Source organism: Haliotis asinina, chromosome 12 (assembly GCF_037392515.1).
Source record: "Haliotis asinina isolate JCU_RB_2024 chromosome 12, JCU_Hal_asi_v2, whole genome shotgun sequence".
Lineage (NCBI taxonomy): Eukaryota > Metazoa > Mollusca > Gastropoda > Lepetellida > Haliotidae > Haliotis > Haliotis asinina.
Window position 1 is genome coordinate 48,006,854 of NC_090291.1, and position 13,832 is coordinate 48,020,685.

At 37.4% G+C, this 13,832-nt stretch overlaps 1 protein-coding gene across 1 annotated transcript in view; it reads left to right on the forward strand.

Annotated features, from left to right (window-relative positions):
- Positions 1 to 1,523: 1,523 nt before the first annotated feature.
- LOC137258373 (E3 ubiquitin-protein ligase Midline-1-like) overlaps positions 1,524 to 13,832 on the forward strand; it is a 50,751-nt gene continuing 38,442 nt past the window's right edge. The window contains exons 1-2 of the mRNA XM_067796032.1: positions 1,524 to 1,623; positions 5,253 to 5,357. Of these exons, the coding sequence (XP_067652133.1) occupies positions 5,294 to 5,357 (64 nt within the window). The 5' untranslated portion in view covers positions 1,524 to 1,623; positions 5,253 to 5,293. The remainder of the gene's footprint in view (positions 1,624 to 5,252; positions 5,358 to 13,832) is intronic.

Here is a 13,832-nt window from a genome sequence, read left to right on the forward strand (position 1 = left end):
ATGTATCACGTAGACGCCACACTCAGACTGAAACAAGGCAGTTAGTCTTTTTTAACAGGTACAATACTTTTAACGCGTGCAAGTGCGTGTGTGATGCACAATAACTTGCAGTTAGGCTAGTCAGTGAGCCTGACCACCTGATTCCCGTTTTAATTCATTGTCTCGTCTACTTTACAGGAAAGACGTATCGGTTTCCCGGCGAGGGATAGTACAGAGTAGTGAAACCTGTCTAATAAACTGTGCAGTATGAGTTAGGGATATTGGTATTTTTAGGATTGATATTTTACCAGAGTGCCAATGTGTAATTAGATTATTATTCATAATTTCAAAATTTACATGTATCCCTAACTAACTAACTATTTTTGTCCAGTATATATCGTTGTAGAATGGCGAGACCAGTTGTTTCGGCCATTTTGACAGTGTGCCGGATTAGACATGTTTTCCTGTTAGCAGGTTTCAGGTAATTAACTGATTTCAAAATATACACCTACACATCTTAGCAGCCTTCACTCCTCCTTAAAGGTATGGCCTTTAATTCCAGATCGATAAATGTTCAAAAGGCGAAAATACATGAATGTTATGTTCGTATCTGAAACACATTTTGGGAAAATATCCTCACTCCTTCATCTGGGTGAATGAATGAGCAAGATACATTGTAGAGTAAGAATATGCTCCAAAACGTTTTGTTCCTCAAAACAGAGAAGTTTACATCCATAATTTCTCTCCTTTGAGCGCATCACTTCAAAATACCGTTCAAAGGCTTAGATAAATGTCAGTCTTGAAGCTCGTACACTATATTCTATTGCGAGCTCTTTGTGTAATGTAGGGCCCGGGTTCGATTCCCCACTTGGGTACAATGTGTGAAGCCCATTTCAGGTGTCCTTCGCCTTGATATTGCATGAAGATCGCAAGACGGCGTAAAACTAAACTCACTCACACATGGTGTAATGTAACCATGGAAACATTTGCAATACAAACACACTTTTAAATTTTAATTTCAAGTTATTAGAAGTATACACGGATATGCAGGCTATGTTGATGTTGACAACTTGTATATATTCATGAATTAACAGGGCACAAATCGTCATGTTATCAAAACTAAGAACGTCACATAGAGTGACAAATTGCAAAGAATAATTGCATTGTCTAACTGTACGATGAAATTAACACGCGGGACAGTTTGAGGATAGAAATCCCGAGAGACTGGTTCCATATCAGTTAATATATCCTGAAAACGCTTTCATCTTGCCCGTGCAGCTAAATATTGATTTTCAGGTTTTGCTCCGTGTTGACGCTTCAAGGAAGGTTTATTGTTCGGCGATAGGCAATGGGTAATCAATTGAATGATACTTATTGAGCATTGTTTTGATGAAGCTCTTGACAGTCCCTGTGTAATAATGACCAATATTTGTGATTTGTAGTTAACAGCGATCGATGCTGGGGTGGAAAGGGGCGTGTCGCACCTGCTCGGATTAACCACGTGACCAAACTCAAACTGGATTACTAAACGAACAGCATGCGCCAGAGCGGAAGTGAATCACAGGTAGGAATAGCTTTGCCCGCTTTTACCGTTCGCTTGTGGATTTAGAAGAAGAAAATGATGATTTGGACGTTGAGTGCAAGGTAATTGTTTCTAGTCATTTGTTCCTAAAACCCAATTTTCTGTCCGTTTGGTTTGTGCCTGATGTTTACATCGAAGCAGGCCAGTCGTTATGGCCACACATCAGCTCGAGCCTAGACAACACAGGAGGGAATGTTTTGACAGAAAGAATAAACAACTTGGCAAGCGTGCATCAACCGACAGTAGCTGACTCTCGAAATTCACAATGCTAACAGTCCTTGGCCAAGGTTTAGTAAACAGACTTGATTCCGATTGTTAAAAAATATATTGCCCATAAGTAGCCTGTCCCCGAGCTTGCTGGTCAGTGGTTGGGTTCTCCTGACTAGCTTAGTGATTGGGATGCTGTCCAAATATTCTCTCCCGCATACACGCCGTTTCGTCTTTGCATTCTCTTTACAGTGAGGATTTGTTGCTTAGGAAAACCTTCATTTTTGTAATTTTGTTTTCATGTATCTCATAATATAGCGTTATCACAATAATGGCTGTTAATACCTTTCCTGGAACTTGCTTGCTCAACAATCTAACGTGCATGTTCCATCCCAGTGTTAATATTAGCAGACACGTTTGTGGTTGTGTGCAAATGTGTCACTCAGGCTCAGATTTCTTAAACAAGAAATGTGCTTAATTCAACACACGACACATCATCTAGTTGACTGTTTATTGTGCACACACAAGCTAAGTACTACATCATCAGTGATGCATTGATAGTTGACTAGTCATCATTGGAAAATCATGCACAGAGGTTGAAAACTCACAGAGCAATAAGGAAGTGGTGATACTGATAGGAAGCTCAGATTCTTTGTTTTTGTTTTCAGTTAACATTTTTCACCTTTTGTCTTTGTGAGTTTTCCTGATTTTTCCAGGATAAGTGAGTTCTTGTGCCAGAATTCTTGTATTATAATTCCGTTAGATCCAGGAAATGTCGAGCATAGACCCAGATTAGCTCAGTAGCTGGGTAAAATACGCATAGATGTCCATTTATGCATTGAAAAATAAAGCTTGAGTATCAGTTACGCATTTATATTGTTAGATCTGCAAAATTTAGCATGTGTGTATGGAATATGTTTGGAAGAATTGAATGCGTAATGAAAAAGACATTGATGCACAGAGACTAAACCGATAATTGTACAAAACACATCCATCATAATGAATGCGTCTTACTTTCACTGTATAGGGCCGTCTCCTGTTCTCGCAGTAAACACATTTTCTGCCGAGATCGCTGAAGCATGTTACTTAGTGGTTGTTTACATCATTGACCGGTAACTAGGAAGTGGACCAAGTCTGTGAATTATCAAAATTTTGCAATGTAACAAATATTCTTGAGTTTTAACCAACTTGGAAAAATCGTAACTTTTTCCTGCCCTTTCAGATAAGATTCCCCTTCCTTACACCTAAGTCAGTATTTCTACTTTCCCATTATGCCGCGAGAATGGGAAACACCTCGAAAACTCGGCGGTGGATGACCATGTTTTTCATCGAGGTCAAGTGGGATGATACACCTGATGAATCAAGCAGTTGATAGATGCACATGTAGAGGGGGAATCTCTTCATTTAAAAACAACATGCATACATACGAAAAGAACTGTTTGTATTATTATTTCAGCCAATATCCGTAAGTACCGCGAGAATAGGAGACGCCAGTATACATCTAAAAATACATGTAATACTGAATTGTGCCGGTCTGTAGTTTTAAGATAGCAGACTCTTCAACATCCAAGTACTGATCATTGTGTCCAAAATTAGTATATAGAAATATCATTTTATGTCACGTTTTAGTTAAAAATTATGAACAACTACCCACAAATATATTTCATATGAAAATGCATCCAAATCACATTTTGTGTTTGTGGAATGAGGCTCGCAACATCATATCTCAAATCAAACTGTTTTTCATCCAATATGTTCATTTTCTGAAAAATATTGACCCAAACAAAACAGGTCATATGAATTGATAAACATGTTTCATGCCCAGTGGTCAATAATAACTCAGTGTGAGTGGTTTTCCTGATATATAGGTCTGTTTGTATGATATATTCTATAGCCCTGTGTCCTGTAGTAATAAATCATTTATATATTTCATATACCACTATTGCCATATCCATCCAATCAAAGGGCAGGTTCACCTGGTGCTGCAATCAGGAGAGTTTTGTAGGAGTGCCAAGAACCTATCATGGTTAAGATGATCATGTGTCCCAATGTTTCTAGGTTTAACAGTGCCAAACCATGTGATGATTCATTGATCATCACCAACCAGGAGTCATGTTAATCATTGTCTGGTGCGCATTAATTCCAAAGGAAAGACATGTATAGCGTTATTACAGTCCTTTGTATCACGCTGACCTTCATTCCTTGTTCTCGTCACCACATCATACATTGACGTGCGAGCTAGCCTCGCTACTCTGTCACTTTCATTAACTACTGTAGATGGCATTGATAACTTAATTAATTGGTCATCCTCTTGGCTGTGTTTGTCATCACATTGTCCAAGACAATGTCCTTGTCACTTCATCTGTCCGTTGTTGTCTCTTCGTATGTCCATTGTTGCCCCTAACTATATGTTTATCTATGCTGCTAGACAGGGTAACATTGTGTTGGAAAGTGCATTTTGACTTTTCAAATCATCATCATCATCATCACTGCTAGGCTGTCTGGCAGTCCAACTGCTTGTGAAAAGATGAGCAGGCACAGGATGTGCTGCCTGTAGGAAATTATTGTAAATGATTGTTACTTGATCATCATTTTGAAAAAAAAATGTATTTGGACTTTTTATGTGCCAATCTATTTCGTTGCGTCCATTGTCAATTCTTATGTGTATAGGATGCATCCTGTAAATCATTGTGTAGATGGATGACAAGGATTGAAACAGTGCTTATTTTGCTTGCCATGCATGCATTTGTTGTCATGATAAATAAACAGTCTACTTGGTTAGACCATGTCATATAATTATGTTGTGATTGTTTAACTAAATATCTTGACTGGTTGTATTTGTGAAGCCAGTCCTAGCTCCCAGGTCGCATGCTGAAGATCTGGATTCATTTTTGCATGAGGGTACAAAGTCTAAAGCTGGAAGAGCGTCATAAGTCATGCCCCAGGAGGCTTCTGATTTTCAGACATAAACAACCCCAAGGGGCATGACTTATGACGGTCTTTTGCAGTGACGATCTTTTCCGAAAAACTAATTTATATCTCTGACACCTCATACCTAAATGTATTCAACACCGGTTGTCAAAGATAATTATAAATTGAAAACAGTAGAAACTAAAAACAAAACTCACCGAGACAGATGCTCCTTCTAGTGATGCCATGTTTTGATGTGTGAGTTTCAGGACGCGACCGACAAATCATGGAACGGAACCGAGAAATCTCCAAAGATGGCCGAGCGTGTTTCAAGTATTACTGACATAGTTTCTGATAGGGGCGTTGTGTTTATGTTATTTCTGCTAAACTACCAATATCGCTGCAGTTGTTTTACGAGTGGGCTGCATTTGTTTACATTTGAAATGCAGTTCCTTCAAAATTGCCGTAATTCCTTCAGTTACTTAGTGGGGCCTGTTTCCTATCAAACAGGTTTTCCTGTAAATATGGTGAAGCAAACAATCTTCTTTGATTAACATCAGCATTTGATTGACAGATGATTGACACCTACACTGCACAAGACATCTAGGGGTCAACATGTCTGAGTCCTCGAGGCCAAGGCCAAGGCCAAGGCCATTCCACCCGAAGGCTGCATCAGCAGGTAAGTCAGTATTTCATCCTACTGCTGAACTGCTGCTCACAATATCAATCACTTGTTATATGGACCAGATTCAATTATTTACAGGTCTCTGTCAAATAAGGTGTTGGGAAACCACATCCATCATCGATTATTGAAGGCCCTGTAGGGACTGATGGTTGATTATAATCAAAATACATACATTTTTTATGTAATCACCATTTTTTCAGGTTTTTGAGAATTTCTGTGTTTGGTAGCAAAAAGTAACTTTTAAAGTGCAGTAATTTTACTTTCTGCATACAAATTGTTCTGTTTATGTACACAGCAACTATTTATCACTACATCAGTGTATCGAATTACATTCACAATAGATTTATTCCTAGACAGGTTACAATAATATTTACTGTAGTGATGAACACAAAACTATGACTACAATACGATTACTTTACACTGTTGAGCGCATGTTTGTTCCTGAATATTCGTCAGATTTAATATTAGTTTACTTTAGTCCAGTGTGATATACCAAAACAACGAAATTCATATTAATTGAAAATATGTGTTTTACGATCACTGATTGGTTTTAATGCTTGTTTTGACCAATTTTCAATTATTTTCAATCATGGAAGACCATTGGTCAAATGGCTCGGATATTAAGCAGTATTATTTCTGTTAAGCAATGACCAAACAACAAATTAACAAATCATTTTGGATATTTGAACCCTTTGTGAAGGGATAGGTTTACCTAACTACATTCACCTTTAGTATCAAATGACAATTACAGCCCAACTAATGACGAAGACATGTCACTTAACAGAGATCACATGATACCCAACTCTTTGATGGTTGCTGCTTGGTGATAATTTGCAAAACAGTCATCTTCACACACTGGTCTAGGGTCAGTAGGACTCAGTAGTGTGTTTATCATTCAAAACTGTGTTCCAGTGGAGATATTGCTTGTGTGAAATCAAGCAATATGTCCTCTGAAATTTTGTTTTGAGAGAGAAGGTATTGTACAATGCCCTGAAGTCATTAATTACATGAACTCACAATGCTATGATGTCATAAACTTGATGACATCACAATGCATGCTACAAGTCTCATGGTAGTACCATGTTCAGACATGTACACTTTTCATTGGAAACTAATGAAGAGTGATTTTTGATGATATGTAAGTCTTACCCTCAGATATTTGTAATTTTATCAGCTTGTGTTATATAATTGATATCAATAGACACTTGGGTGAGGATCTATCGCACTGCAGGTAGTGGAACTCACAGTCTGAGCCTGGAACTGCATTGTCCGATGAGTGAAAGATGTATTTTCTACAGGTTTTTATGCAGTATATACTGCACCCGTTTTGCTCCAGGGAGGTAGAGGGGGATCATCAGTTTTGTACATGTTCTGAAGGGGGTTCATCATGTTCATTCTAGACTCGTAAATTCCACTTGTCAGCTCATATTCAGGTCAAATGACCAGCCAAATTCAACTATGTCATGGCCTGCATATCGTCACGAACCATATTCTAATAATGTCGACTGACATGATACTTAATCATGAGTAAAACAATTATGGATAGACATAGAATTAACAAATAAACATGAGTTGCTAAAATGACATTTAGTTTATGATTCATACAAGAAAAAAAACCTTACTTTGGCAGCATTTACGATGTGACATGTTTTGCTTTCGCTGTGTTGGTTGTAGGCGTCTATTCTTTAAATTTGCTGATCTTTGTATTTTCATACAGTTTCTATACTTTCAATTCTGCATCGCTGTTTTTGTATGCACATTCGCCTCTTAATTTATACACTTCTATGCTTTTGCTCGCAATTTGTTTTTTCTTTGTGGTAATGAATGATACTGCCGAGTAAAATTTGTTTCAGGCAAGTGAAAAACATAATTTGTTTGTCCAGCAAGTTTCAACATCGTCATTCCCGATTAGCAGTATTTTCCCCTAAAATTAATTGCAAAGTTTATGTCTTGATCTGCGTTTCATTTTGAAAAGATATTATGCAGCCTGGTTTTATTGTAACCTAAAGTCTTTGAAAATTATGATTGGCTGCTATAAAAAAGAATGACCAATGAGAAAAATCATCACAACTGCATGTTACTGCTATGGAATCAGAATAAGCTTCACTGTAGAGAATTCCCTGCTTGTGATTACCGATCGTTAAATGTCGTTAACTTTTCCTTTTTGGTGATCTGTTTTTATTATTATACATAGGTAATTTTCAGGTTAGATGAAATACTTGTTATTTTATCACGTAAGCTAACTGAAAATTAAATTAAACAGACGAGGTGGAAACTTTGATTTAATCTGATGATATAACAATTCTGACATTTAGTAAATGTACCTGCCATGGGTAAATGATATTTTCAAAGAGGCAAGTTCACTGAGTAATACTTTGTTGGGTTGCTATTTCATCTGAACTGACACTAATAACGAATCTTTGGCTTACCTTTAGAATGCAGCACCACTAACTTTGAAAACATGTCATAATACTCTTTTACGTAATTGTAGATTATTTAGGGTTGGTTACCGTTAGGGTTAGTGTTAAGGTTAGGTTAGGTTAACCTAACTTAACCCTAACATCCTCGCAAGAAGTTATTGTGCTGTATTCTAAAGGTACTCTGAATTGTCTTTGCCAGATAGTAGGAAGTTTCTTGTTGGTAGGGGATGTTCTTGATAGGAAAAAGGATAGAATGTTTGCTAAACAAGTTGAAAAAAAGACATTTAGTCACAAGAAATATGACACTGGGAAACGAAAGCATTCTGTTGAGACAAAATGGCTGACTGAGCTTGAATGGATGGAGTTCAGTGAAGATGATCATGGACGTGAGCGTTTTTTTGCACTGTGCTTTGTAAATATCCAAAGTTATTGGATCCAAAATCATATCTTGTAGTGGGATTTTGTCAAAGTCTAAGTTTGTACAGGAGACTAAGGTAAGTAATGTTTATTGTAGTTTTGTTCCAAGCAAACATTTTGAAATGAAATAATTAAGCTTACATTCATTGTGATACATGATCTATAGGGCAGGTACAATTTTAGAAGGATGAGTAGAAAGTTTATGTTATATATTTGTCACGTCCAAGAGTTTTGAACTTAGGGACCGTTCATGATTTATGGTTAGGGGTGGTGGTGATGATTTTAATGGGGGTCACCCATTTTGTTCTGGGGAGGTTGGGGAGGTGGGGGTCATCAGTTTCTACACATGTTCTGGAGGGTGGTAACCCGTGAAGGTCGCGGGGTAGAATAGGCCTTCAACAACCCATTATGATGCTTGCCATAAAAGGCGACTATGCTTGTCGTAAGAGGCGACTAAAGGGATCAGGTGGTCAGGCTTGCTAACTTGGTTGAGACGTCATCGATTCCCAATTGCGCAGATCGATGCTCATGTTGTTGATCACTGGATTGTCTGGACCAGATTCAATTATTTACAGATTGCCGCCATATAGCTGGAATATTTGCTGAGTGTGGCATAAAACTCAATTCAACTCAACTCAACTCTGGAGGGTGGTTCATTGATTTTGTACACGACAAGCAGGGTTGGGGTGTCATTCACATCGTACATGCAACTCTATAAAAATCATGACCGCCTAGCCATATATTATGAATGGTCCCTAAGGTTTCACTGTTGTTGATGATGTCACCTGTACAGATTTAGTAGCACCTGATTTACAATCCCTTTTATAGCTAAAGTCTGTTTACAGGTGTCATAGAAATCTGAAAAGCACATTATACTGATAGTGCTATGCAGTCCTTCAAAATAGTATGTACGGTTGTCTGAATAGGTGTATGATAAATGAATGAGATATTGTTTTCACTTTATTTGTAAATACTGAAACAGTAGCGGTAATGATTTACAATATGTACTACCACTGAATTTTTCTGGTTAATATATGACTGTATTTTGAGTTGTAAATCATTGGTTTGTGTAGGGCTTTGTGAATATAAGATAAAAAAAATCTTGTTTTCTTCTGTGTCAAACACGACGAGACACCTCGCAGTGTTTGTTGATTGATGCCACATAAACATGTCAAGAGTGAAAGTCATATACACAGCATTGTCATTTTGTGTCAAATACTCTGACATCTAAATAACCTGTCGTGAGCAAATATGTGCTTAGGTCATATATCTGTAAATACCTTTATGTCCGCAACATGCGCACAGAAGTAAGTCACAGAATATGCCCAAATACCTGCATGTGCTCAATGTACATCTTATAGATGACAGAATGTGCCCAAATACCTGCATGTGCTCAATGTACATCTCATAGATGACAGAATATGCCCAAATACCTGCATGTGCTCAATGTACATCTCATAGATGACAGAATATGCCCAAATACCTGCATGTGCTCGGTATGCATCTCAGAAATCAGTAAATATATGTAAATATGCTAAATACCTCAATATGCATCTCACAGATTGCAGGTAACACCAACATCAGTACTAAATTGTATGATGCATGACAGCTATGACCGCATCACTAATAATTATGATACATCATCAGTCACTTTTAGATATGCTTTATCACAGGTGCTTGACCAAGAGACCTGTGAAGGTCGCGGGGTAGAATAGGCCTACAGCAACCCATGCTTGCCATAAAAGGCGACTATGCTTGTTGTAGGAGGCATCTAACGGGATTGAGTGGTCAGGCTTGCTGACTTGTTTGACACATGTCATCGGTTCCCAATGGTACAGATCGGTGCTCATGTTGTTGATCACAGGATTGTCTGGTCCAGACTCGATTATTTACAGATTGCCGCCATATAGCTGGAATATTGTTGAGCGCGGCGTAAAACTAAACTCACTCACTCACTCACTCACTCGACCAAGATCAGACTTAAGAATTAAAAATAACATAAACACTGAGGCAAAATTAATAAAAGTCTGAAGTCTAATCTTAGGGTCCCCTAAATAAATACATCTACTGGGGTAGTAATGGGATAAGAAAGGTCTTTGCCCAACCTGCCAACTTCCACTTTTGATTTTTATTGTCGTTATGGGGCTATTCTGTCATCGATTCCATTTGGTTGCCGTGTCCATAACTTATGTTATGAGGATGCATAACAACAGAGACAATGGCTTGATTTGTCTACCCCAGGAATAATGTACCTTAGGAAATTGATATTTGTAACAAAATCTGTCATTTCTTTCATTTTACTTGCCTTTAACTCAGCTTGTCCCTAAATGAAAGAGAGCCAAGCAGTTGTGAATGTGTAGCACATAGATTTCATAGCGCTAATTCCAAATCCCCATCAACCATTGCGTGTTATTAAATACAAGCCTGTTGTTGCATGCGCAGCGGCAATAAAGATCTTGTGGTTTATAGCAGTAATCCTATTGATTTGCTCAAACTCAAGTTTATTTATGTCAGTAATAATGGAATAAATCCCCAACTCCGGCTCTTGATCATGTTATATTGTGTTGCATGCTTCTGGCCAGGATATGGAGACAGCAATCGTCGAGGTTGTCGTTACGATGGAGTACATGCTGTTACATCTGTCGGAACTGTTAGGATTAGCATCATCTGGATGTAGTGTTGAGGAAGTCTCTTGCTGATGGTAAAATGACAGATAGCATTTAAGGTTTTGGCTGCTTCTTGCATAGGGGTTGAAATTTGCATTGTCAGGCGCATCGTAACCTACTTTCAGTACATGCAAACACATCCTCCATGCAGGTCAAAAACAATCTGTGCATAAAACCTTTTCATCTATTTGTCCAAACAAGGCCTTTAGAGTCATTTTCTGTTAATGCATTGTATGAATTACCACTAACTGGGTTTACTAGTTCAAAGAGATTTCTACATGATTTGAATTTTGTTGGAGTTGTTAAAGGCACAATGTCACACCACAATTTTCCTAAAATACATTATGCATTTCACTTATCTGTACTGTCCACCCTCTGGGAAGCTACAATAACATATATTCCCCATTCTCCCCCACTATGTTCACTTCAGAACCTAGTTGTTGTTTAGGGAAATGTTGACAACACCGTTTACAACATGTTACGATGTAAGGAGCAGTTGTTTACATTCCATATATGGCATGTGTTATCTGCTTTAAAGCTGTTTGTTTGCCTCAAAGTTTCAATTATCGATTTCAGGCAAGGTGTAAGGGATTGTATTGTATCAATCAGAAGCTAAAGAGGGTGCAGATGTTGAAAATGTGTGACATCGTGCCTTTCAGTTACAGACGGAAAAGATATGCATTTGCATGAGTTATTGTCCAACTTGACAAATGGACTAGAGTTAGTTTTTCCAAGTTTCTACCAAACAGACAGTAAGAAAAGGTTTTGATGATCATATATAAGTTGAAAAGTGTTTTTTTTATTTTTATGACATTTTATGTCCACACATTTCATTCATCATCGTGGTCCTGATTACTTGTGCAGGTAGCTGGTTTCTCATAACCTCAGCTAGGTCTCTACTGTAATTCTGGGCCCCATCTTGACTCACATGTTTCCTTCAGATTCTTTAGGGAAATAAGCCATATATAAAGAGACCTGAATTTAAATTTTAGTCCAAAAGATATTGATTTCCATATAACACAATCATGCTCATCCCTATTCTGGCTGAAAAAGGTAAACAATTTGGTTAAAGATGAATGGATATTTTTGTAGGAACTAGGACAAAATTGCAAGTCAATTAAGTTTCACATATTGTTCCAGGTATTTCGATGAAGTCTTGTCAAGTCAGCAGTATTCCTGCATCATGTGAAATCTTTTGCCATGGTTACTGTGAATAATGTGAACTTACTTATAGGTTAGGCACACGGATAGGGTGTTTTCACAGAGAGTGAATCAGACCAACAGTTTGTGAGCCTACTCAGGGTGTTGCCAGCAGAATAAATTGTCCATTGTTCCCATTCTGTTGCAGAAGCCTACATGAGAGCATGAATTGCAAGCTTTCTCTAATGCATAAGGATAGGAAGCAGTTGTGCAATGTGATGAGATATATGTTAGTGGTTACAGGTTTTACCTTACTTTACTTACACTACAGTCCTACGCCGTAATGTTGCTGGAATGTTGCTGAAAGCAGCACCAAACCAAACTCACTCATTCACCTTTACTTACAGTTCAATAATAACAATGGTTGATACATAAAACCTGGACTCTCAGTGTGATAAGCAAACACTGTGTCCATAGGCCACAATGTGAGCCAACTTTATTTTGAGACGTCTTGAACCTAGGAAAGGAATCAAACTCAGACCTGCAACATGATGAGCAAACCCAGTAACCACTAGGCCATCCCACAACCCAAAGTACTTTTGGAGTTTGACAACGATACAAGAATTGTTATTGAAGCATCTCATCCAAATACAGATGTCCTACGCTACTTTTGGAGTAAAAGAGCAAACGTACATTTGGTTCCATAAGAAAATTTGAATATAGTTGAATATTTGTGTGTATGTAGAAAAATACTCGTGATTAACTATGATTATTCAGGCACGAGCCAAATAGTTACTTGTGCCCGTCAGGAAGGATTTCATACAGGCTTACTATATTTCTGTTGAATTCCAGTTGCAATAACCATTACTGAAGCTTTTGAAAGATTTTAGCCTGTTTGAAGCAGTAATAATGATCATGATCATTTGTTGAAAGCATTTTCTTAATGAACTTATTACCAACTGTTTACCTTATGTTTCCAAAAAATATATTTATAAGTGTGCATTTAAAATGGTAATTGAAGTGGCTTATAAAAAATGTTCAAAAAAAAAATAATATCTCCAAAATAAGCATACAAGTCATTGTCACTGTCAGAGAAAATACACAGTTGGAAATATGGTAGCCATTATGTAAACAAAGACACATATATTTGAGTTCTTTAATCTCTCACTGTTCAGGGCCCTAAAATAATCCTTTTTACAAACTCCAAAGAAGGCATCACCAGAGTTCAATGTCAGAATAACTGTGTAAGCGTTTTCATAATTTTAAAACAATCGCATACTGCCATAACCTGTTTAAGTACTCTGTAGTATTTTCATCGTATTTCTGTTTTTTGCTGCACTCAGAGTTCATTGTAATGTCAAAATCACGAAATGTAACCTTCTCATGATTTTAAAACAATCGCATACTGCCATAGGCAGTTAGAGTACTCTGTATTATTTTCATCAAAGTTCTGTAATCCTTTTACACATTCTGTTTGGTGTGTCTATGGATTGCTGTGAAAGGTAGCAATGATCAGAATTTATTTATTTATTTATTTATTTATTTATTTATTTATTTATTTATTTATTTATTTATTTATTTATTTATTTATTTATTTATTTATTTATTTATTTATTTAGCGAGCGGTAAACATACCCATGCCAGCTTGCCAACAGTTGCTGTAGGTGATACTAGGTTAGGAGAACACACAATGGCCTCACTCAACACAAACAATTGATTAACCATGCATGGCCTAGAATGATAAATGGCAGCTGGCTTGCTATCAGGAGGAGATTACTGTGTGTCCGGCTAGGGAGAGTAAGATCTGTGAGCAGGTAACAGAGGCT